This window comes from Vanellus vanellus (genome assembly GCF_965231255.1).
Source record: "Vanellus vanellus genome assembly, chromosome: Z".
NCBI lineage: Eukaryota > Metazoa > Chordata > Aves > Charadriiformes > Charadriidae > Vanellus > Vanellus vanellus.
Window position 1 is genome coordinate 59,542,007 of NC_138908.1, and position 21,035 is coordinate 59,563,041.

Below are 21,035 nucleotides of genomic sequence, written 5' to 3' on the forward strand. Positions count from 1 at the left end.
GACTGCTATTTGAAGTCTTGGACCCTTATGCATTGGCCTGTATCTTTTCCTAAAGTTAATAGAGTTATTAGCTGTCCTAAATTTAACACAGGTCGAAAACACAGAGATATGTTCAATAGGCATAGAGTACTAAAATAAGAGTTTATTGACCTTTAGGCTCATTTGTAACCTCATTTTATAGATTCACTCATTATTTGTTATTTGCAGATCCTGATGCATGGTTAATACTTTCTTGTCCTTCGTCTAGCCACCTGGATATATTATCAAACTTGGACAAGATTCAAACAGAAAGTTTCATATATGAAGACCGAGAAAGAAATGACTCATTATGCAGAGTTGTTTTGAATCATTTTATTTGTAAATCCAGTGCGTTCTTCAACAACATGGTTGTGCTGCTGGGAACAGTGTACTGAATATCCTGGATTGTTCTGAATATGGGCTGACTGTCTCTGTTTATAGTATGTTATAATTCATTACCTGAATTAAATAAATAGGTGTTGTGCCCTGCCCAAAGCCATACAGTGAACAAATTTTAAATCAGCTGGAACTGGAAAGGAAAGTCTGTTCTCATATTACATAGGAGAAACACTTAATGTGACAGTAGTTATAAAATACTTCAGGAATCAAGAAAATTAGTTCATTAAACCTAATCTTCACTCAGAGCTCTTTGGATGTACTGGAAAAGAATTAATCTGTTTCTAACATAGATGTTTTCATGCACCACTCAGTTTACATTTTCCTCCCGTCTTTTTCACCCCTCATGCCTGCCCTCCTCTATTGCGTGGGGCAGAACAGCTGGCCTCCTGACCTTTACTGTAATTTTATTTGAGTTGCTCTGCATGGCAGACCATGCACAACAGTAGAGACGTCAGTTTGTACTTTTCTGCAGCAAGTGTGCTGCTTCATGGTAATAAAGGGAGCACCACCAGTGCAGTGGAAGTTACAGAGCCTGTCCAGTTTGTTCCATGATGCACCAGGTTATGCACATTGCTTAGATCTTCTAGGGTGGGTGGCTGTAGCATAAATGTTTTCAAAGGCTTCTGTTTTTTGGAATGCAAGACCCAAGCAGGCAGGCTGAGCTGAGCTGTGTGTTGAGGCCATATGGCAGAAGCCCTACAGGAGATATAGCTGTGGTGCCAGACTATGTGATTTTAGTGCTGACCTCACTATGCAGTTGTTTCAATCCATTCTTTGTGTCTCTTCGATCACTTTAGCTTTGCTATGTAAGTGTATTGGTTTGACTTTTAAAGTGCTTTACAGGCAAAGGAAAAGCTTCTTCTAATAGGTGAGGCCATCAAAACATGTTTGGGGGGATTTGCCCTTCTCTTCTGCCTTTCTTTTTATTTCCCTTAGTTCCTGTGATAGTGATACTGTTGTCCAGGTTACAAAGGGCTAACAGCAGCTTTACGCAGTCTCATGAAGCAAGGCAAAATTAAGTGGGAGCAGGAAGAGGTAAGAAAGGAAGGAGTTCTTCCTCAGTTCAGTTGTGTCCTTGTTCCAGGACTCAGAGCTGTCTCAGTTACCCTGACGTCTCTAAGCAACCTTCTATGTAAAGTTTAAATGATAAAAAGAGAAGGACTGAGAATGAATTTAAGGGTCAGGAGAGGAAAGGATTTCTATCCCGTGCCTGAAACTTCAAGTCTTATTATAATTTATACAATAATAATAATAACACCACCTAGCAATAACAGCTTTTGGTGACTTGAAAGCATTTTGCAAGCATATTTTTCTCAAGACTAACGCTACAAACTGGAAAATTACTTTAATTGATACTAAATCTGATGGACAAGCAGCTGAAGAAGTAGAATTTGGGTTTTGACAGCAGTTTCTAGAGAAGGAGGATGCAGAGGTGGAAAACACTTGGCACATGTTCTATGTTTACAGAGCTCCAAAAGTTGAACTATAGCCCTTCTTTGACGACTTCATGCTGTACTAACCCACTTGTTTATCTCTCTGTAATTTCGAAGCATTAACAATTGTTCTAGGGAAGTGAATTCTTCTGGAACTTGTAGTACTATGCTAGCTCTGCTTAGAAATCTGTAGCAAGGTCTGAATATTTGTTCTGAAATAATTACTGTCCTAAGTGTCATTTTGATTATTAGTAATTCAGGTGCCTAAATGCCTGTGTAACAGTCACACAAGATTTAGCTGATTGATGCTGGATCTTTGTCCCCAGTAGAACATTGTAATGGCTGTCTTATTTGGGTGGCCTTACGTTACCTCTCCCTGTGATCCCAGAATCAGGGAGCAAATGGTTTAGTGTTTAATGTTTCACAAATACTGATATATGTAGAAATAATTGACCCTGTGTTCCTAGCGTTCCACCCTGTACATTCACTTGGGTATATGTAAAGCTGAGAGAGCCCAAAATAACACTGGTGGACATGATGCTGAATACAAAATGTAGATCAATACAGTAAGAAAAGACAGCAAAAGTTTGAGAACTGTAAAAGAGAGTTGTAGTTACCTGGTGTTCACTAAAGTGTTTGGATCCTATCCGAGGGAATTACCATTCTCTGAGCTTTTTTTTTTCCTTTATTTTTCCCAGATAAATTCTGGAGAATTCTTTTCACTGGTGAGACTGATAGGGCAACTTGGTTTTGAAACTTAGCTTAGACTGGGAAAAGTGAATTTGAGACCTGTGGAAAATGTCCATGCCTAGTGTAAAACTTACTTACATTTGTTTTTTCTAACCAGATTAAAATTCAGTGTAGGCTTGGGGAGAAACTGAAGAGAAAGATTTACGAGCTTTCCAGGCACAGTCTGGACAGGTGATTTTGCATCAGAACTGCATGAATTTTTGATGAAAGTTGGCAAGTTTTAGCATAAGTGCTACACATAGTACGTTTTCACAAGGTGTTTCTTGACATATAGATGGTGTTTGTCCACCTGTTCTGAAAAAAATATTTTCTAAAGCCAAACTCCAGAAACATGCTGAGCTTTTAACCTGCAAGCAGGTACATTTTGGCCCTGCCTGAGCCTTTGATAAACTGGATGCATCATGGGGCACATCTTTCCTGAGAACTTGACTAGAAGAAAGGGACTGTAGGGAAATTTCTTGCAAGGTCACAGAGGGAAAAAATGCTGCATGAGTCAAACAGGAATAATACAGCTCTGACAGCTCTGGAACAGATTATTCCCAAGCAAAGGGCTTTTGATCTTTATTTGCCTTATGTTAGGTATCTGTTTGATGTATTTCCTGGTATGAATAATCATTCCTACCAGTTATTTTTTTAGAGGTACAACTTCTATCTGTTATTATGAAGCAAAATTCTGATTTAAGTCAGTTCTGTTAGTTTTCAGTTTTTAAATTTTATCTAAAGGATAACATGCTGTGTCTCCCAAAGAGTTCTCAAGAGATAAATATCTTGTTAACCTGCAGAGTGATTGCAGTTACCATTTTGAGTTGACATGTCAATAGTAAAGTTTTACAATTTCTTAAGTAGAAAGAAAAATTTGAAAGATATTTTTAAATCAAGACCTCTTGTAGAAGTCTTTCTGGAGTCATGCTCACTATAAATGATTGCTGGCTATGATTTATCTTTTGTGACTGAAATGTAAACCATTCAGTGCAGAGATACAGGATTTTTTAAAAGGCATATACAGCTCTTGTTCCTTTTTATTCTGCTTTGCTCTTGGCATTCCGAAGAGAATGCACTTTTGGTTTTTTACATCTGCAGGATGAAGATAGTGTACTTAAATTGAAGAGTGAGAGGACAGAGCTAAAGTAGGACTTTCTCTGTTGAGGAGTGTGATTGTAACAAGCAGAATATTTAGTGGTAATTGGAACGACTTGGCAAAAGAGCAGCAGCTAAATTGTTCATGTAAATGAGTGTCACAAACCCGTTTGGTTTTGTGTTTTGTTCAAAACATTGTGTAGAGCTTTGTTTGGTTTTTTTTTTTTTTTTTTTTTCTTGAGAGTGCATTTGTTGCTTAAGAAAGCAGGGTCAAGTAAAGCTGGTCACTAGGGTTGCTTGTTAAATTTTCCTGTGCTTTTTAGATTAAATAGGGAAGAGGTTTCTCTAGGGGAGTGCCAGAGGGACTTCAGATGCTTTGGTCTTCTTTCAGTTCTCCTTAATCCATGTTGCTGGAAGGAAGGAATGATATGGTCCAGACCTTATAAATTGCCACATTTTAATATTTACTTTTGCAGCATTTGCCCACAGATGTGAATTTGTGCTCTGGATATTAATCTCCTCTAAGCATGTTTGACTTTAATGGACTTGTATTCTGCTTCAATGGTTGTTCAGTAGATAGATATCTACAAATATGGAGCTTTTTGAACAATAACATGTCAGACTGCTCAAACTTGTGCATAATTGAGTTTGATCATAAACTCACTTGACATCAGTGTCATTCATGGTGTTACTCTATGACTCTGCTTGCACAATTTGTCTCCTCACTCTTTTCTCTGGCCATTTGCATAAATAAAACAAACACCTCACTGTCAGAAACTGTTAGGTGGCTGAAACAGATTCAAAATATCAATTATGTTGAGCTTATAAAATAGATGTCTGTAAATTTAAGCACTCCAGAATTACTGTTTTGTTTGATTTGATTTGATTTTTAAACCTGACTGGTTTAAAGCCAGAATGTAGTTTATTTGAAGGAGGCAGCAGGGGGAAATCTCTGAGGTCAGGAAACCTTACTAGTTTGGTAATCAAATATATGATTCTCTGAAAAGAAGGTTTTTGCACAAAACTCAGCTCTGCCAGTTTATCTTTGCATATCATTTAATTAACTGAGAGAAGATTAAGTTGCCATTTGAAAGATTATAATTTACTTGGTTTTTATATGGTACTATCATAGTTGTTATCTGCTCTCACCCACCTGGGCAGTTTCATACATAGGGCCATTTAATAACGTATGTAGCCTGAAACTTGAGAGTTCACACTGCTTCTGTTGGGATTTATCATATTTAATACAATTGCAGGTGGTATTACCCAAAACACACTTTTGTGATTTCTGTTAAGGTAATTGTTACAGTACCTTCTGACCCTAAGCTTCACTTATTAAGTGTGCATGGGAAGAAAATCTCATCTACATGGCTTTCAGTCATCAGAATAGAAATAATGCTACTTTTGTGATTTCTAGGTTGTTTTGTATAGCAGATTTCACAAGAGCTCCACAATTCCTGTTATGTAGAGACATTATCAGTACAGTGTATTTACTGGTATTTTTTTTCTGCATAGCTTAGGCATACTCAGTGTAAGATTTCACAAAACATATGCTCAGCATGATACTTCATTATATCAAGTATGACAATATAGACACTGTAACTGTGTCAGTGTTTATTATTATTAAATGATTTACTACTGTATAATACTACAGTTAAAAGGGGGATTTATAAATATAAGATGTCTGTTGATATTTCTGCTTTGTGTAATTCAATGTATTTCTTCCTCTTTAGGCTGTGCTGAGTCCTCTTATAGCAATCGCACTGAAAATATCTCAGATTCATGAGAGGACAGGGCGAAAGGGACCCACTGTCATCACCTGAACCCACGGAAGATTGTTAAACCAGGGCCAAAAGAGGAACAGCAAGGATGAGACAGGACCTTGCTGAAACATGTTAGCCATTTGTGCCTTGTATGATTTTAAAAGTTTTCTTGGGGATAGAGGTAGGGTGGGAAGAATAATTCAACATAATATTGAGCATATTTCATTTGCATTGATCTCCAGATACAATACTGTATTGAATTCTTTGTTTTACCTGCAATATCTTAATTTCAGATAACATAATAACCAAAGAAAGAGGCCTTAACCTTCAAATGTCAGCAATATGAGAGAAAAGGAAAACTGCTTGGTTTTGAATGCTGTGATAAAGGTTGGGGAAATTTCAGTTGGGGAGAGAGGGGGAGGAGTTGCAAAGCAAAGACGTGCTTGGTGAATATTGTCTGGGATCCTTGTCACCTTCTTGTTGGTTTATGAAGACATATACAGAGCGTGTTTGAGGCATAAAGGCAGTATACTAAGCTTTGCAGAGGGTGTATTTGCTCACCTGACACCACTCCTCCTCTCCAGTCTGTCCCATTGCTCACAGATGCACGCTGACAGCAATGTTGTATACACACTTGCACATGCTCCCAAAGAAGGGGTTACCCCATAATTTTTTTTATCCCTGCTTTTAAAGTGTATCAATGTGACTTGTGCCTTTCAATTTTCCTGATTTTTTGACTCTGTGGTTTTTTCCTCCAAAGGGAGGCATTTGTGCTATAGAAGCTGATAGTGTCCTTCCAGCAATATGTCGGATGTGGAATCTGATTGTCTTTTGCAATATTCCACATGTCAGCAGATGATATTGGTGCTCACTGTGTTTGAAGGTAATCATCGCAAGTTCAGCAATTTTTCACGAAGGTGTTACTATGGAAGTTTTTTAAGTCTTTGGAATACTTATGCTCCACTTAGCACAAAGTGGTAAGTGAAGTGTGTAGTGAAGAGGAAATGAAAACAAATGCTAATTAAATAAATAGAAATACTACTCTGATTCACCAGCTGGAGGCAGTTTCCGTTAGATTCTTTGTAACAGTGGATCATGGAATAAAAATCTGGAGAGTGCAAAGGGAGAAAAGACGTCCTGGCATAGATCTGAGAAGGATATTGGGGATATGGACATCAGCATTATTCTGGTTGTGAAATGATACTGCAGTTCTAGCTACAATACTGTGCTCTGAAGAACACAAACACTTTATGCATGTGACTTGTTTGAAAGCTTTGCTTCCTTGGGAACAGTGTGGTCACTTGTATCATGTGTCAAGGTGGCTTTGTGCAACTTGCCTCTTTGCAGTGTATTTCAGTTCATTGTGGTTGTCAAATTTTAGTGCAATTTATATAATATTGCAGCAAAGGAAATTGTTTTGATTTCTTTCAACACTTTTGTCAAAAAATTGCTATGGCACTTAGTACACAATAAAGAATAATGGTGTATTTCTGTCTTAATATGTAATTGTTGACAAGACACACTGCACTTTCAAGCATCCTAATAAAACTGCCTTTAATACAATTACATTATCTACTTAATTGACTCAAAACAAATGAGGTATTAATGCTCTCACATAGTATTCTACCTTAGCATTAAGTATTCCCGTAACCCAAAAGAGACTTTAAGGCTTTAGTTCTTTTTATAAAGACTTTTTTTTGAGATGACCATGGCATTCTCACACAGTTTGGACATCTACTTTTGAATATAGGGATATTCATATTTACAGAAACCTTGTTGATCTAATCTTTCATTTTTCTTATAGATCAACCTCCTCTAGGTGCCGGATAGTAAGCTTCTAATGAGTGGATCACATATGGTCAATAGACATACTCTGGATTATGACAGTTCAAATTACTGGGCTGCATGAAAGAACGTTCTGAAAGGCAGTCCAAGAACTTCTAAAATCTCTTACACGTTCTCTGACAATGAAACATTTTTTGATCAAATGGTGAAATAGTCACAGTATCAAGGATCCCACTTGCCAAGCTTTTGGGACTTGCCCTTTGAAAAGTAAGGTGTACTGAAGCCAGGTGTCTTTCAAGATGTGGTGGGAAGACTCATGAGGAACAAATCAGGAGTGTGAAGAAGCATACTTGTGCTTTTTCAGAAAGTCACTAGAGCACTAGGTGCAGTAGACAGCAGTCTGCTTTCATGAAGGCAGCCTTCATGAACAAAGAATATGTTTTAAAATCTCAGTACTGACTTTGTCCTGGGCTTAAGAAATGATAGTTGTGCCTCTGTACTAAAATGGAGAAAAGGGCTGTTTGTGTGTGGTTTTGAATAGCTGTCAAACAGCAGACTTCCAGAACTAGCCTAGCCCCAAATCCACTCACCATCCCTTTTTTATGATTACTGGTGATTTTGATAAAATGTAACAACCGGTATTTTTCACCAGTTAATTGCTTTTCTCTGCAAGATGAACAAAACTTTGTGAGGCTGAAGTATGGTGTATATCTTCATACCTGATGTGTTTGGGGGAGGACTGTAGCCATACTCTCATAAAGTGTGGAAGGACTGTAGCCATAGTATCATAAAGCGTGCTGCATTTCCTGAGGTCTTTTACTTATTAAGATGAGAGATGAATGCTTGGAAAAGAGCAACATATATGAACATATACAAAGATGCAAGGCTTCTGAAAACAGACCATACATCTAGCAGAGGGAAAACTATTATTAATACTCTTTGTCTTACCACAGTGTCTTGGTGCTATGGCAGAGATCCAGACCCTTCTGTGGCTATTGTTGGATTAGCAGTTTTATCAAGACTGGAAATTGCAAGATTCCTGTGTTGTTCAGCTGTGATTGCACTAACGTTTACTTGGACAGTAATTCTGTTTCCTAAAACCTCAGATTTTTCTGTACTTGGCAATACAAAGACATACTCCCAGCACACTGGAGGAAAAGGAGAAAGAGGAATTCAGAGACCAGTGAGAGAGAGAACAATTTCAAGGCACATTAGCAGAAGGGTCATCAAGACAGGGCTTGGGTGAGTCCCAGGAACAGAGAAAGAGGCAGCAGGTGGCAGAGAGGATCAGGAGAGGACAGATTGCTGGATTAAGCTGGAAAGACAGAGATGTGATGAAAGAATAGTAATAGCACAACAATGGATTTGAGAGAGGGAAAGAGAAAAAGGAATTGAAGGTGGTAAGGGAGCATAGACTAGGAAAGATTTAATAATGTTCAATATTAAAACTATATAATCTCATCTGTTTAACGTCAATGTACTGTAGTAACTGCTCTCATGATCTGAGTAATAGTCTACACTAAGGGGAAGTAAGGGCAAATTTGGAGCAGTATGAATTGGTGACTCTTATGAATTGGTGACTCTGACATTAATTACTTTAACAGTTTACAAATACACAGTAGCTGAGACCGAATTACTGAAAAAGGTAGAAGAGTAGTGCCAATGTGACCAGGAGCAATAAAATGTTTGGCATAGTCTCACTGGGGAGCATGGTTGTGTCTTTTTACCACACAGCCTTCAAGCCTTTGCTCTTCAGTATCAAGAGGTTTGAGCTAAGTCAAATGCCAGCAAATTCACCTGTCAGCACAGCTAGATGGTTATTACATTTTCCTTAGGGAGAAGGCCCCTTCCGTAAGAGAGTTAGTGGCAGGATGAGAAGCACATTGTGTTCGGAGATAATTTGGAAGGCAGCAGTACTCACCTGAACCACAGGATCACAGAATCTCTGAGGTTGGAAGGGACCATCTAGTTCATCAGGACTAGAATCGCCTAATCCACCCCTCAGCTCAGAGCCGGGTCAGGTAGAGGAGGGTGCCCGGGACCATGTCGAGTTGGGTTTTGATTATCTCCAAGGGTGTAGACTCCAAAACCTCTCTGGGCAAACTATTCAAGCGTTTGACCACTCCCATAGTAGAAAAAAAACAACCAACTTTCTTGAGCGTTCAGATAGAATTTCATATGTTTCAGCTTGCGCCCATTGCTTCTTGTCCTGTCACTGGGCACCACTGAGAAGAACCCAGCTCCATCCTCTTCTTTCTCTCCCATCAGGTATTTGTAGAAATCAGTAAGATCCCTCCCAAGCCTTTTCTCCTCTGGGCTAAACACTCCCATCTCTCTCAGCCTCTTGTCATATGACAAATGATAGGACAAGAGGAAATGGTGTCAAGTTGCGCCTGGGGAGGTTGAGGTTAGACATTAGGAAAAAATTCTATGCTGAAAGGGTTATCAAAGACTGGAACAGGCTGCCCAGAGAATTGGTTGAATCACCATCCCTGGAAGTATTTAAAAGCTGTCCAGACATGGTGCTCAGGGACATGGTTTAGAAGTGGGCCCAGTAGAGTTAGATAACGGTTGGACTTGATGATCTTAAAGGTCTTTTCCAGCCATAAAAATTCTATGATTGTATGATTCTATGAAATGCTGCAGTCCCTTGATCTTTGTGGGCCCTTGCTGGAGCTACTCTAATACATCCATGTCTCTTTTGTACTGGGGAGTCCAGACCTGGCCCCGGCACTCCAGATGCATCTCAGCTGTGCTGAGCAGAGGAGAAGGATCATCTGCCTCCACCTGCTGGTGATGCTTTTATTAATGCATCCCAGAATGCCATTGGCCGTCTTTGCTGTGCAGGTGAGTTGTTGCTAAGTGGTCAACTTGTTGTCCAGCATGTGACCCCCAGTTCCTTCTCTGTGGAGCTGCTTCCCAGCCTACTGGCTCCAGTATGGCTTTGTTTATTCCTCCCCAGGACCAAGACTTTGCTTTTCCTTTTGCTGAGCTTCATAAAGTTCCTGTTGGCCTGTTTCTGCAGCCCATCCAGGTCCCTCTGAATAGCAGGAAAACCCTCTGGTGTGTCAGCTGGTCCTTCCAGTGTTGCATCATCTGGAAAACTGCTGAGGGTGCACTCTGCCTCATCATCTAGATTATTAAAGAAGTTAAACCGTGTTGGCTCTAGTATTGACCTCTAGGGAAAACTGCTCGTGACTGGCCTCCAGCTGGACTTTGTGGCAGTGATCACAGCCCTCTGGGCCTGGCTGTTCAGCCACTTTTCACCTCACTGTCTGCTTCTCTAAACCATATTTTGTCAGCTTGTCTATGAGGATTTTATGAGACATGGTGTCAAAAGCCTTACTAAAGTCGAGGCAAATAACATCCACTGCTCTCATGTCATCCACTGAATGAGTCATCTCATCGTAGAACGTCATCAGCTTGGTTGAGCATCATTTCCCCTTCATAAATCCATGCTGACTGCTCCCAGTCACCTTCTTGTCCTTAATGGATTGCATAAGTGTTTCCAGGATTAGTTGCTCCATCACCTCCACAGGGACTGAGATGAGGCTGACCAGCCTGCAATTCCCCAGATCCTCCTCCTAAAGACAGAAGTGACATTTGCTCTCTTCTAGTCCTCAGGAACCTCTCCCAGTCACAACAATCTTTCAAAGGTAATGGAGGCTGGCCTTGCAATGGAATGGCCTAGCTTCTTTAGCACTGTGCATGCATCCCAAGTCATCCCTGGACTTGTGTATGTCCAGTTTGTTTAAGTGCTCCCTAACCTGATCCTGCTCCACCCAGGGTAAATCTTCCTTGCTCTAGACTTTTCCTCCTGTTTTGAGGCCCTGGGATTCCTGAAAGCTGGTTTTACCAGTAAAGGTGGAGGCAAAGAAAGCATGAAGCACCTCAGCCTTTTCCATGTCCTCTTTCACCTAAGGCACCTGTAGAAATTTTTCTTGTTGCCCTTCACATTTGTCACCAGATTCAACTCTAGATGGGCTTTGGCTTTCCTAATCTCATCCCTGCGTGACTGGACTCTCTATTCTCCTGGGGTCACCTGTCCCTGCTTCCACTTACCATGCACTTCCTGTTCATACATGAGTTTAGTCAGGAGCTCCCTGGTCATCTATGCACACCTCCTGCTGCCTTCATTTGATTTCTGTGTGTCAGGATGGACCATTCCTGAGCTTGAAAAAGGTGATCCTTGAAAATCAAACAGCTGTCCTGGACTCATCTTTGCTCCAGGGCCATAATTGATGGGGTTCTTCCAAGAAGATCTCTGAAGAGATTAAACTCCGCTCTGCTCGCTTTGGTCCCACTTTTGCCCTTCTCCCTCCTCTAAAGATCCTGAACTCCACCATCTTGTGATCACTGCAGGGAAATTCTTCACATGGCCACTCATTTCTTCTGGAATTGTAAATATCAGGATAGCCACACAGCCTGTTGGCTGCTCAGTCACCTCTTGTCAGGAAGTTGTTGTCAATGCACTGAAAGAACCTGTTCTGTTCTGAAACCTTAGTTTGACCTGTTCATATCCTCCAGTCCCAAGAAAATTCCTTTTAATCTGAAACTTCCAGCTGTTATTCTTGGCAAAGCTGACTTCATGCTAGTAAGTTTGATCAAAAGAAAACCATTTAAAATCTTTTGCTTCTTTAAGATTGTCAAAAATTTCAAGCTAATTTCCCACACCATACTCCAGTAAGTAGTTCATTAGCTGAAAAGACAAGCTGAAAAACAGGTTGTATCATAAAATACTAGGTATTAACCTTATTTTTCTCCTTATCTCAATAACCTTCATGTCTCAAATACTTTCTTCCGTATTGCAGGTTGAAGATGCAGTTATCTCGGCTTCACACTTCCGGATCCATTGAGACCTCACAACATCTGCAGAAGGCTGGAGCTAAAAAGGTGCACTTCAGGACTGCCCTGGGACTGGGGGAAAGGAAGAGAGGATTAGATTTTCCTGATTGTCCATAAACTATGTGAAAAGAATCTGCATGTCATTTCCTATAGCAAACTGGTTCAAGAGCAACCTTTAGCAGTACTCCTGCAGTACTTGCTCTCAGAGTTACCTGTGGTTTCAATCGTGTGGCCACTCGTGTGGCCTTGCTTTAAAAGTTATCTGGTGGAAAAGTTAGATTTCTACAGGGGAAAAAAAAAAAAAAATGTTGAGCTGGGACAGGACAAACATTTTCCCACAGGACATCTCCTGGTTAATCAGCCTCATCTGCTGTGATTGATCCCTGCACCAATACTTGCGTGGTGCGCATAGCCTTCAGGATCTGGGGCCCTTGGGTGAAGAAGCAAGGGATTGCAAGTTGTGGATATGGTAGTGCTAGGAGGTAACATCATGACAAGGTCACTTGGTGTAGGAAATCCTCACTTCAGCTGTTTTGGAAATAATGTGCAGTGTTCCTCTGACTTTTACTATTCTCCTCTATGCTGTGCCACTTCTCAGTCACTTTGAAAATCTTTATATGCTGATGGCACCTTATATCATCTTTTATATTTTACAGGGGCTCTTTTTTAGCCTGTGATTGTTTTAATACTTTTCTCTTCCTCAGTTGTCTTGAACTGTTTTTCCTTTCTCTGTAGTTTCTTTACCCTATTTTATCCTGCCTTCCTTTTTCCTTACATCAACTGAAGGTTTATAGGTCCTAGTGGAAGCAGTGATGAGCGGCGTTCCTCAAGGGTCGGTACTGGGACCTGTACTGTTCAACATCTTTGTCGGTGACATGGACAGTGGGGTTGAGTGTACCCTCAGCAAGTTTGCTGATGATACCAAGCTGTTTGGTGAGGTAGACACGCTGGAGGGGAGGGATGCCATCCAGAGGGGCCTGGACAGGATGGAGAAGTGGGCCCAAGCCAACCTCAAGCAGTTCAACAAGGCCAAGTGCAAGGTCCTACATCTGGGTCGGGGCAATCCCAAGCACAAATACAGGCTTGGTGGGGAATGCCTGGAGAGCAGCCCTGAGGAGAAGGACCTGGGGGTGCTGATTGACAAGAAGCTCAACATGAGCCAGCAGTGTGCAATCGCAGCCCAGAAGGCCAACAATAACCTGGGCTGCATCAGAAGAAGTGTGGCCAGCAGGTCAAAGGAGGTGATTCTATCCCTCTATTCCACTCTCGTGAGACCCCATCTGGAGTACTGCATCCAGCTCTAGAGTTCCCAGCATAAGAAGGACATGGACCTGCTGAAGTGTGTCCAAAGGAGAGCCACGAGGATGATCTGAGGGCTGGAGCACCTCTCCTATGAGGAGAGGCTGAAAGAGTTGGGGCTGTTCAGCCTGGAGAAGAGAAGGCTCCGGGGAGATCTTATTGTGGCCTTCCAGTACTTACAGGGGGCCTACAGGAGAGCTGGGGAAGGACTTTTTACTGGGGCACGTAGCGATAGGACGAGGGGGAATGGCTTTAAACTGGAAGAGGGCAGGTTCAGATTAAACATTAGGAAGAATTTTTTCACTGTGAGGGTGGTAAGGCACTGGAACAGGTTGCCCAGAGAGGTTGTTGAGGCCCCATCCCTGGAGGTGTTCAAGGCCAGGCTGGACATGGCCTTGGACAACCCGTTCTAGAGAGAGGTGTCCCAGCCTATGGCAGGGGGGTTGGAACTCAATGATCTTCAAGGTCCTTTCCAACCTAAACCATTCTATGATTTTATGATTCACATAAAGGATGAAATTCTTTGGAAGGAAGAACTGACACACTTGTCCCATCACTGGCCTTAGCCATTGTCACCATCACCACCATTTCTTGTATTTCTAATGTATGTGCAGCCATGATGCTAAAGTTGTTGTCTTAGGGTATGTGGGCATCTGAAAGTGTGATAACTTTTACGTCTCACTGGTTCTGCAACAAAAAGCAAAACTCCACCTACAGTCAGTTTTGCAGGTCTAAATCTGAGTGAACCTCCATGAATTTTTTTTTTGCCACCTGGAATTATAGATGACAGTGGCCTGGATGCAAATTTGCTTCAGTGATTTTATGGAAGGAAGGAAACATGTAACAGAGGAAGGATGAGTCCAAGCCTGTCCTCGTTCTGGTACTTGCTCCCTACCCACAAGGCCACTTGTGTCAGAAACAGGATACAGGACCTCTTTTTTAGTTCCCACAGTCTTGAGTGAGCTGCAGTGGAAGAAACTGCTTTTAGAGACAGTTCAGAGGAGTGAGTCAGAGAAAGTTTTTCCTGAAATTGCTAGTTCCCTTTGATGAGCTGTGGACATAACCAGGGGTGTTGTTCTAGCAACTAGGAAGTGTATTGCGTGTATTGTATTGTGTGCTTATCCTGAATCATGGGCACCTTGTATCACATAATCAAATACATGGTGTTTGTTTTAAATACAAAATTTATTCATTAATTCAATAGTAAATACCAGGTATTAGTACTCCAAAATAAAACAAGTAACTTGAAAGGCATATGATACAAAAATAATCAGTTACAACAAATAATTTACAAATTCCAAACAACAGCTGAGTTCGTAGGTTTCCTAAGTCAGCTAATGTTACAAAACCACAAATGAAGACTTTCAGCTGAAACTCCTTATGAAGACATTTAAGATTGATGACAGCATGATGCTTCATTTACCTTGCAGCGTAAGAAGCTCCTATTGCCAGTGATGTTGACTTTTATAAGATATGGTCTGATCGTTTCTATCTCTGTAGCGATTCATTCTGCTTTGAAATACTGAGCACCTTTATATATGTCCTCCCCAACTCCACTCAAACACAGAAATAGTCAACACTTCTCCTGGGCAGCTTCACCCTAAGCAATGCACTGACACACATCTTCTTCCTATTTCCCCCACTTCACAGATGCAGAATTTTACCCACTGCCTGTCTCCGATGTTCTGCCAGGCGTTGCTCTTTCTGAGGTCCCTTGGCAACCTGTATCCTGTTGGTAACTGTTTTCTTGTGTAGATGGATGAGAATTTGACTCCCTTCCAGGGTTTGGGTCTTGGTCAGCTGTTTGCTGCTGCTGTAGCTGCCGCACAGATAATTCGTAAGGTGGTGGCTGTTCCTGCTCGTTAGTTTCGCTGATGAACTCTGGGCTGCTTTCGCTGTATGGGGGCAGAGGGATATTGATGATGTCTTGCTGTTTTAGTGTGGAGGCAACTGGCAGTGGGAAGGATTTTTCAGGATCTGTGCTGTCTTCATAGGAGGGGGGATAGAAGTCAGGCCTGAAAAAAAGCAAACCCGAAAGAAACACATCATGGTGAAACGTGATTTATCTCTGAGAGCTCGGTCAGATGCTTTGCCTGTTATGGTTCCAAAATTTAGATAAGTCTTGAACTGTAAATGGAAACCTAAGTAGGTTTAGATCAATGGAATATATTAATATAAAACAGCTCGCATCCTTACCTGTGTCTTTCTGCAAAATGTTTTATTAAAACACAGAATTCTAAAAAGACAAGCCTTCCCCATGACAGTTCCCATACATGGCATACAAACACTCATGCTTGTGTGTGTTTCAACAAGCGCCTGAGAAAAGTTTGATTTGGAAGAACAAAGAGGTCCCTCTCCAAAGTAGGTTAAATTAGCGGATTATTTATTATTACTATAATCATTGTTTTCATAGTTTTAAAATACATTTTGCATGTTTCTGCTTATCTAACCAAAATTTGCTGAATGTTGTTTTCATAGTGCTTTTGGAGCACCCATTGTCAGTGTTTCTGGTGCGGTTTCCACAACAGTCCGGGAAAAGTAATTTGTATCCAGTGACCCTGTTAAAGACTTTTGTCAGGCCTAGCGCCAGTCAGTTTAAAAACCTCTCTCTCTCAAAGCATCAAACTTTGCTCAGAAATAGCAGGGTCAACTATACAAGAAAACTTCAGCAGGGACCATATAGGGAGCTGAAGCTCCCTGCGTACCTCATTGGTGGTAAGTGGTACGAACCGATATGCCACAGCAGCACATCTGGAATTGTCTGTTGAGATGAAACTAATGATGCTCCAGCAAGAGCTCCATGAAGCTGGCACAGCTGCTGCCTTCATGCATGGCTTTAGACCACTCTGTGCAACCTGCTGCGTTCACTGGAGTATACTTTACCTTATGTATTGTGTGTACAAATTACGTTTGCACATTGCTGCTTGCTCTAGCAAATCAAATCTCCGACTACAGTTATCTCCGTAGAAATATAATAAAATGGCTGCAATTTTTATTTTTTTTTTAATTTTGTAAACACCTTGTATAGCTTCTTTCTTCTCACAGTATGTTTACAAGACAGCATCCCTCCCTCCCGGTTCATCGGCAGCAATACTGCAACACATACCTGTCTATGGTGCTGAGACGTAGCTCTCTACGGATGGGATTTCGAATGAAAGCGCTGCTGAGGTCCCCGCATTTCAAGACTTCATAGAAAGTGCTCCAGAAAATGCCAGCCACAAGGAGAAAGAGCCCCAAAGCTAACAGGCAGTAAAACACCAGCTCATTATTTCCACATCTGCATACGGAGTAACTTGTGGAAATGCAAAGGACTCCCACACAAATGATGGAGAAACCGAACAAGAGCACAAAAAGGCGAATGAAGACAAAACCGCATTTGGGCATCTTTCCCAGCAGACACAGGACTTGGTTCCTGTTTGCTGTTAGTTTGCTGGCTCTCTCAGCTGTGCTTCTCTTCCTCATGCATCGGTATTTTATATGCTTCAGGATCAACTGGCCTTTGGACAATTAAGAGAAACAGGCAGCTTTAAGATACTCATTAACTCTTTGAGATACTCATAATCTCTTTTGAGATTAATTTGTAATCTTAAACCTACGTTAAGGAAGGAAACAGCAACTTCCTGCACCCTTCCTTTGCCACTGTAATCTCTGGAGCGCACACTGAACTGCTGCATTCATTGCATGTTACAATTTGCAATGGTTTACACACTTTGTTAGTTTATGAGTGAGACCTGTATTCGTATGTCTTAAAAAAAAACCCACAACAAACAAACAAAAAAAAAAAACAGTGTTCATAACTCCCTGTGAAAAGTTTGAAGGGGAAATTTACTTTCTTAATCACACATGTTCATCTTTTGTTAGATTTTGGTCTCCTGTCTTTAACGCATTATTCAATTGCCTTGATATTTTTAATAGTCCTTTGAAAAAGGATAAATTTGTAGCTTGGAATGTGAAAAAATCAATGAATTTTGTATATAAAATGAAAGAAATCAAAATTGCATAATGTCAAAAAAGGACATAGGCGTACAAGAAATCTTCTTTGTCTGCAGGTTCAATTTTACTCTGTTTCCTTTACTGTTATTCTCTCCTCTCTTCCAGCAATACATATTGACAGATTTTCAAAAGGGTCACTGCTCAAAGCTGTGCAGGAACATCTATAGTCAGTTTTCCAAATTCCAGAGATGCTTGCTACCAACAGATTTTAAACCTAAATATTGCTGTCTTCAATGGAAGAAATGATTTTTACCATTAGCCTATGGGTTTTCTCTTTGAGAGTATGCCCACTAGTTTTTGACAGGGCCCAGCAAACTCCATAATCAGACCTTGACTTGCATATTAGTGTTACCTTATCTGAAACATTACTAATTATATTTCTGAATATTTTCAATAATGGGTTAATTAACTAGACCTTGCCTAGGTTTGTTGTAAAATCTCCATTGCACACAGTAAGCAAATCAGAACAGGGGACCATTCAAAAATAGGCTCAGACTAAAATCTTTATTGCAATAATGAGTTTATTGCAGGTATTGTTGGGTGATATTCAGTAAGGTAGGTTACATATGGGTAACAACAAATGATTGTGAGAATTTTCTGCCATGGCCTATAAGAGAGTTTCTTGCTACCTACTGTGGACTCTTTATTTCACTACCACAGTCTGGGAGAGCTGTAGGACTTCTGTAGTCAATGCAATAAACCTTTCTAATATACTGCTTGGGTCTGGATGCTGTAGGTCATTTATGTAAATCTTGAGAGTCTTGTTTGATGGGATGAGGAAGTCTCCAGCTCTTCCTACCATAGACTTTCCCTGCAGCTCAGGAGGAGAGAGCTCTTCCCAGGCACTTCCAATAGGGTGCTTGAGCCTTGTATCTCCCACTTAGAGAAGAGAGTTTTGATTTCTGACTGGCCAGGAGTCCTGAAAGTAGTGGGTCTCCCGTCTCACCCTGTCCCGGGCTGTATCTGTGTGAGCTGCACCATGACATACAATCTTGTATTATATCTCACAGAAGCTTTACGGTATCTCATGTGATGTTTCATGTCTGCTCGATCAGCTCTGTACTTTTCTGCCCTGTGTTTATCCAGATGTGGTGGATGTTCATTTACAACAAATCAGAGTATTTATAAGGAAACAGCAGCTGGTACAAAGCTGCCACAGATTCTGATCAAGTATAACTATTTAAAGCTCCCACCACCATTCCTGGTTCTTTTGTTGTCAAAGGATCTGTGAAGCCATTCTCATTTTTGTTTTTAGGCTCTATCAGACTGTCAGCATCAAGAACAAATCTTGTAAACCAGTATAATCATTAGACAGAATTTTTCTAAGGTGTGTCACTTTTATGTCATAGCAGAAGTGAAAATACAGCAAGACTAGCTGCTCCTCTTCCTAAGGAAGGCATTTGGGTAAGATGTGATTTGGGGTAGTTTTCATTTCAGAGCAAAACCCTGCCGAAGTTGCAAAAGTCCAGTTCTCTCAGCCCTCAGCTATAGGCACATACACAGCACCGAGGAAGCGTGGCACCACTTCATGTGCTGGTAACAGTATGAGCAAGTGCCAGCTAATCAGTGGCTGATAAGATAAACCAGGTGACTAAGTTGAGTGCTTCCCATTCTGCAATGCCTTCTCACAATTCTTTCAGGTCATATTTCCCGCAAGCCACCTTTTTCTCTACCAGAAGTTACCTATTTGTTTCTTTATGATGATCTCAGCATCAGTACACACAATAGCAATTCACAGGCATATTTAAATGCACTAAATGTCCAGATGCCTTAGATGCACAATAGGTCATACGCATTCTACTTAGATGTCTTCAACCCTTGATTGCAGCCTGCACAATGGTGAATCTCTCCTCCTTCTGTTTTCATAGGATGTTGCTGGGGAAGCAGGTAATAATTTTGTGCTTATTTCTGTGGTTTGGTCTACGTACTCACAAAAAACCTGACTCGCTGCTGCGCGCCAGTCCAGCGTGGGCGCAGGCAGCTGAGTCATTTCTCAGTGTGACCGCTGTTACTGCGCCCTTCACAGAGGAGGTTGAAGGGAGACAACCCAGTGCAACACCGTGTTGAGCTAAGGCTGCAGGCAAGACTGCAGCATCGTTCAGCATTTTAGCAGAGTGTAGATATACAGAGGAACTGAACCTGCTTATTTTTCTAAGGAGTTCGGCATTGTGTGCTAATGTGCTCTACGTTATTTCCTACGGAATAATAATAGAAAAGTTTACCTTGAAATTTGAACTAAGAATGCATCTTCACTGACCGCCAAGTTAATTTTCTGAACCTTATGATAAGAAAAAACTCCTCTCTCTGTTTCTCTGAATCTTGCACATGCACGTTTTGTAATGAGCTAAAACTTTTATCTTTGTGGAGCAGAATTTTACAGTCAATCTTTTACTGTCACAGGAGTGAGCTCTCCTGTACTGTGTTTCTTTCTTAGAGAAATGGGAGTGAATGTTGTGTATTGCTATACTTTTAATGCATTTTAGTTCTTTTATAATGAAGGCTCCCTATAGAGAAGATGAATTCTGCTCTTGTCATTACATAGTAAAGGCATGAATTCATGTCATTCAGTGCTCTGAAAATGGCTGAAAATGTTTGGAAGAGACCTTTAAGATCATGAAGTCCAACCATTAACCTAGTACTGCCAAGTTACCACTAAACCATGTCCCTCAGTACCACATCTACATGTCTTTTAAATATCTCCAGGGATGGTGACACAGCCCCATCCCTGGGAAGCCTGTTCCAATGCTTGGCAACCCTTCTGGTGAAGAATTTTTTCCTGATATCCAACCTAAACCTCTGGTGGCGCAACTTGAGGCCGTTTCCTCTTGTCCTATCGCTTGTTACTTGGGAGAAGAGACCAACCCCCACCTTGCTACAAGCTCCTTTCAGGAAGTTGTAGAGAGTGAGAAAGTGTCCCCTCAACCTCCTTTTCTCCAGGCTAAACAACCTCAGTTCCCTCAGCTGCTCCTTGTAAGACTTGCACTCTAGACCCCTCACCACCTTCGCTGCCCTTCTCTGAACATGCTCCAGCACCTCAAAGTATTTCTTGTAGTGAGGGGCCCAAAACTGAACACAGTACTCAAAGGTGAGGCCTCACCAGTGCCAAGTACAGGGGGACAATCACTGCCCTAGTCCTACTCACCACACTGTTCCTGATACAGGCCAGGATGCCATTGGCCTTCTTGGCCACCTGGGCACACTGCCGGCTCATATTCAGCCATCTGTCAACCAACACCCCTGGGTCCTTTTTCATTGGCAGCTTTCCAGCCATTCCTCCCCGGGCCTGTAGCACTGCGTCGGGTTGTTGTGACCCAACACAACAAGACCCGGCACTTGGCCTTGTTGAACCTCATACCACTGGCCTTGGCCCATCAATCCAACCTGTTCAGATCCCTCTGTAGAGCCTTCCTACCCTCAAGCAGATCAACACACCAGCCCAACTAGGTGTTGTCTGCAAACTTACTGAGAGTGCATTCAATCCCCTCGTCCAGGTCATTGATAAAGAAATGAAACAGAACTGGCCCCAATACCGAGCCCTGCAGAACACTGCTTGTGACTGGCCACCAACTGGATTTAACTCCATTCACCACCACTCTCTGGGCATGGCCATCCAGCCAGTTTTTCACCCAGTGAAGCATATTCCTGTCCATGTTCTGCTTAGCATGTCTGTAGG

The 21,035-nt window shown here is 41.4% G+C and overlaps 2 protein-coding genes and 1 long non-coding RNA gene across 3 annotated transcripts in view; 2 read left to right on the forward strand and 1 right to left on the reverse strand.

Moving 5' to 3' along the window:
- PGM5 (phosphoglucomutase 5) overlaps window positions 1–6,997 on the forward strand; it is a 79,805-nt gene extending 72,808 nt beyond the window's left edge. The window contains exon 11 of the mRNA XM_082497127.1: window positions 5,411–6,997. Coding sequence (XP_082353253.1) covers window positions 5,411–5,500 — 90 coding nt within the window. The 3' untranslated portion in view covers window positions 5,501–6,997. The remainder of the gene's footprint in view (window positions 1–5,410) is intronic.
- Window positions 6,998–9,953: 2,956 nt separating this feature from the next.
- Window positions 9,954–16,435, forward strand: LOC309683467. The gene is made up of 3 exons (XR_014270207.1): window positions 9,954–10,072; window positions 12,037–12,118; window positions 16,415–16,435. It is a non-coding gene; the product is annotated as an uncharacterized lncRNA (long non-coding RNA).
- TMEM252 (transmembrane protein 252) lies at window positions 14,600–17,466 on the reverse strand. Its single transcript, XM_082497755.1, has 2 exons — window positions 16,476–17,466; window positions 14,600–15,384 (listed from the first exon to the last, which is right to left on the reverse strand). The coding sequence occupies exons 1-2, from the start codon at window positions 16,829–16,831 to the stop codon at window positions 15,030–15,032; spliced, it is 711 nt and encodes a 236-aa protein (XP_082353881.1). The 5' UTR covers window positions 16,832–17,466; the 3' UTR covers window positions 14,600–15,029.
- Between the last annotated feature and the right edge of the window lie 3,569 nt (window positions 17,467–21,035).

What these genes read in the sequence shown, in the direction of transcription:
- TMEM252 (XM_082497755.1), bottom strand. Translation starts at nt 16,831, where the DNA reads ATGAGGAAGAGAAGCACAGCTGAGAGAGCCAGCAAACTAACAGCAAAC. An exon ending in CGTCTCAGCACCATAGACAG is followed by an intron (nt 15,385 to 16,475) that starts GTATGTGTTGCA and finishes GCTTTTTTTCAG; the next exon opens with GCCTGACTTCTATCCCCCCT.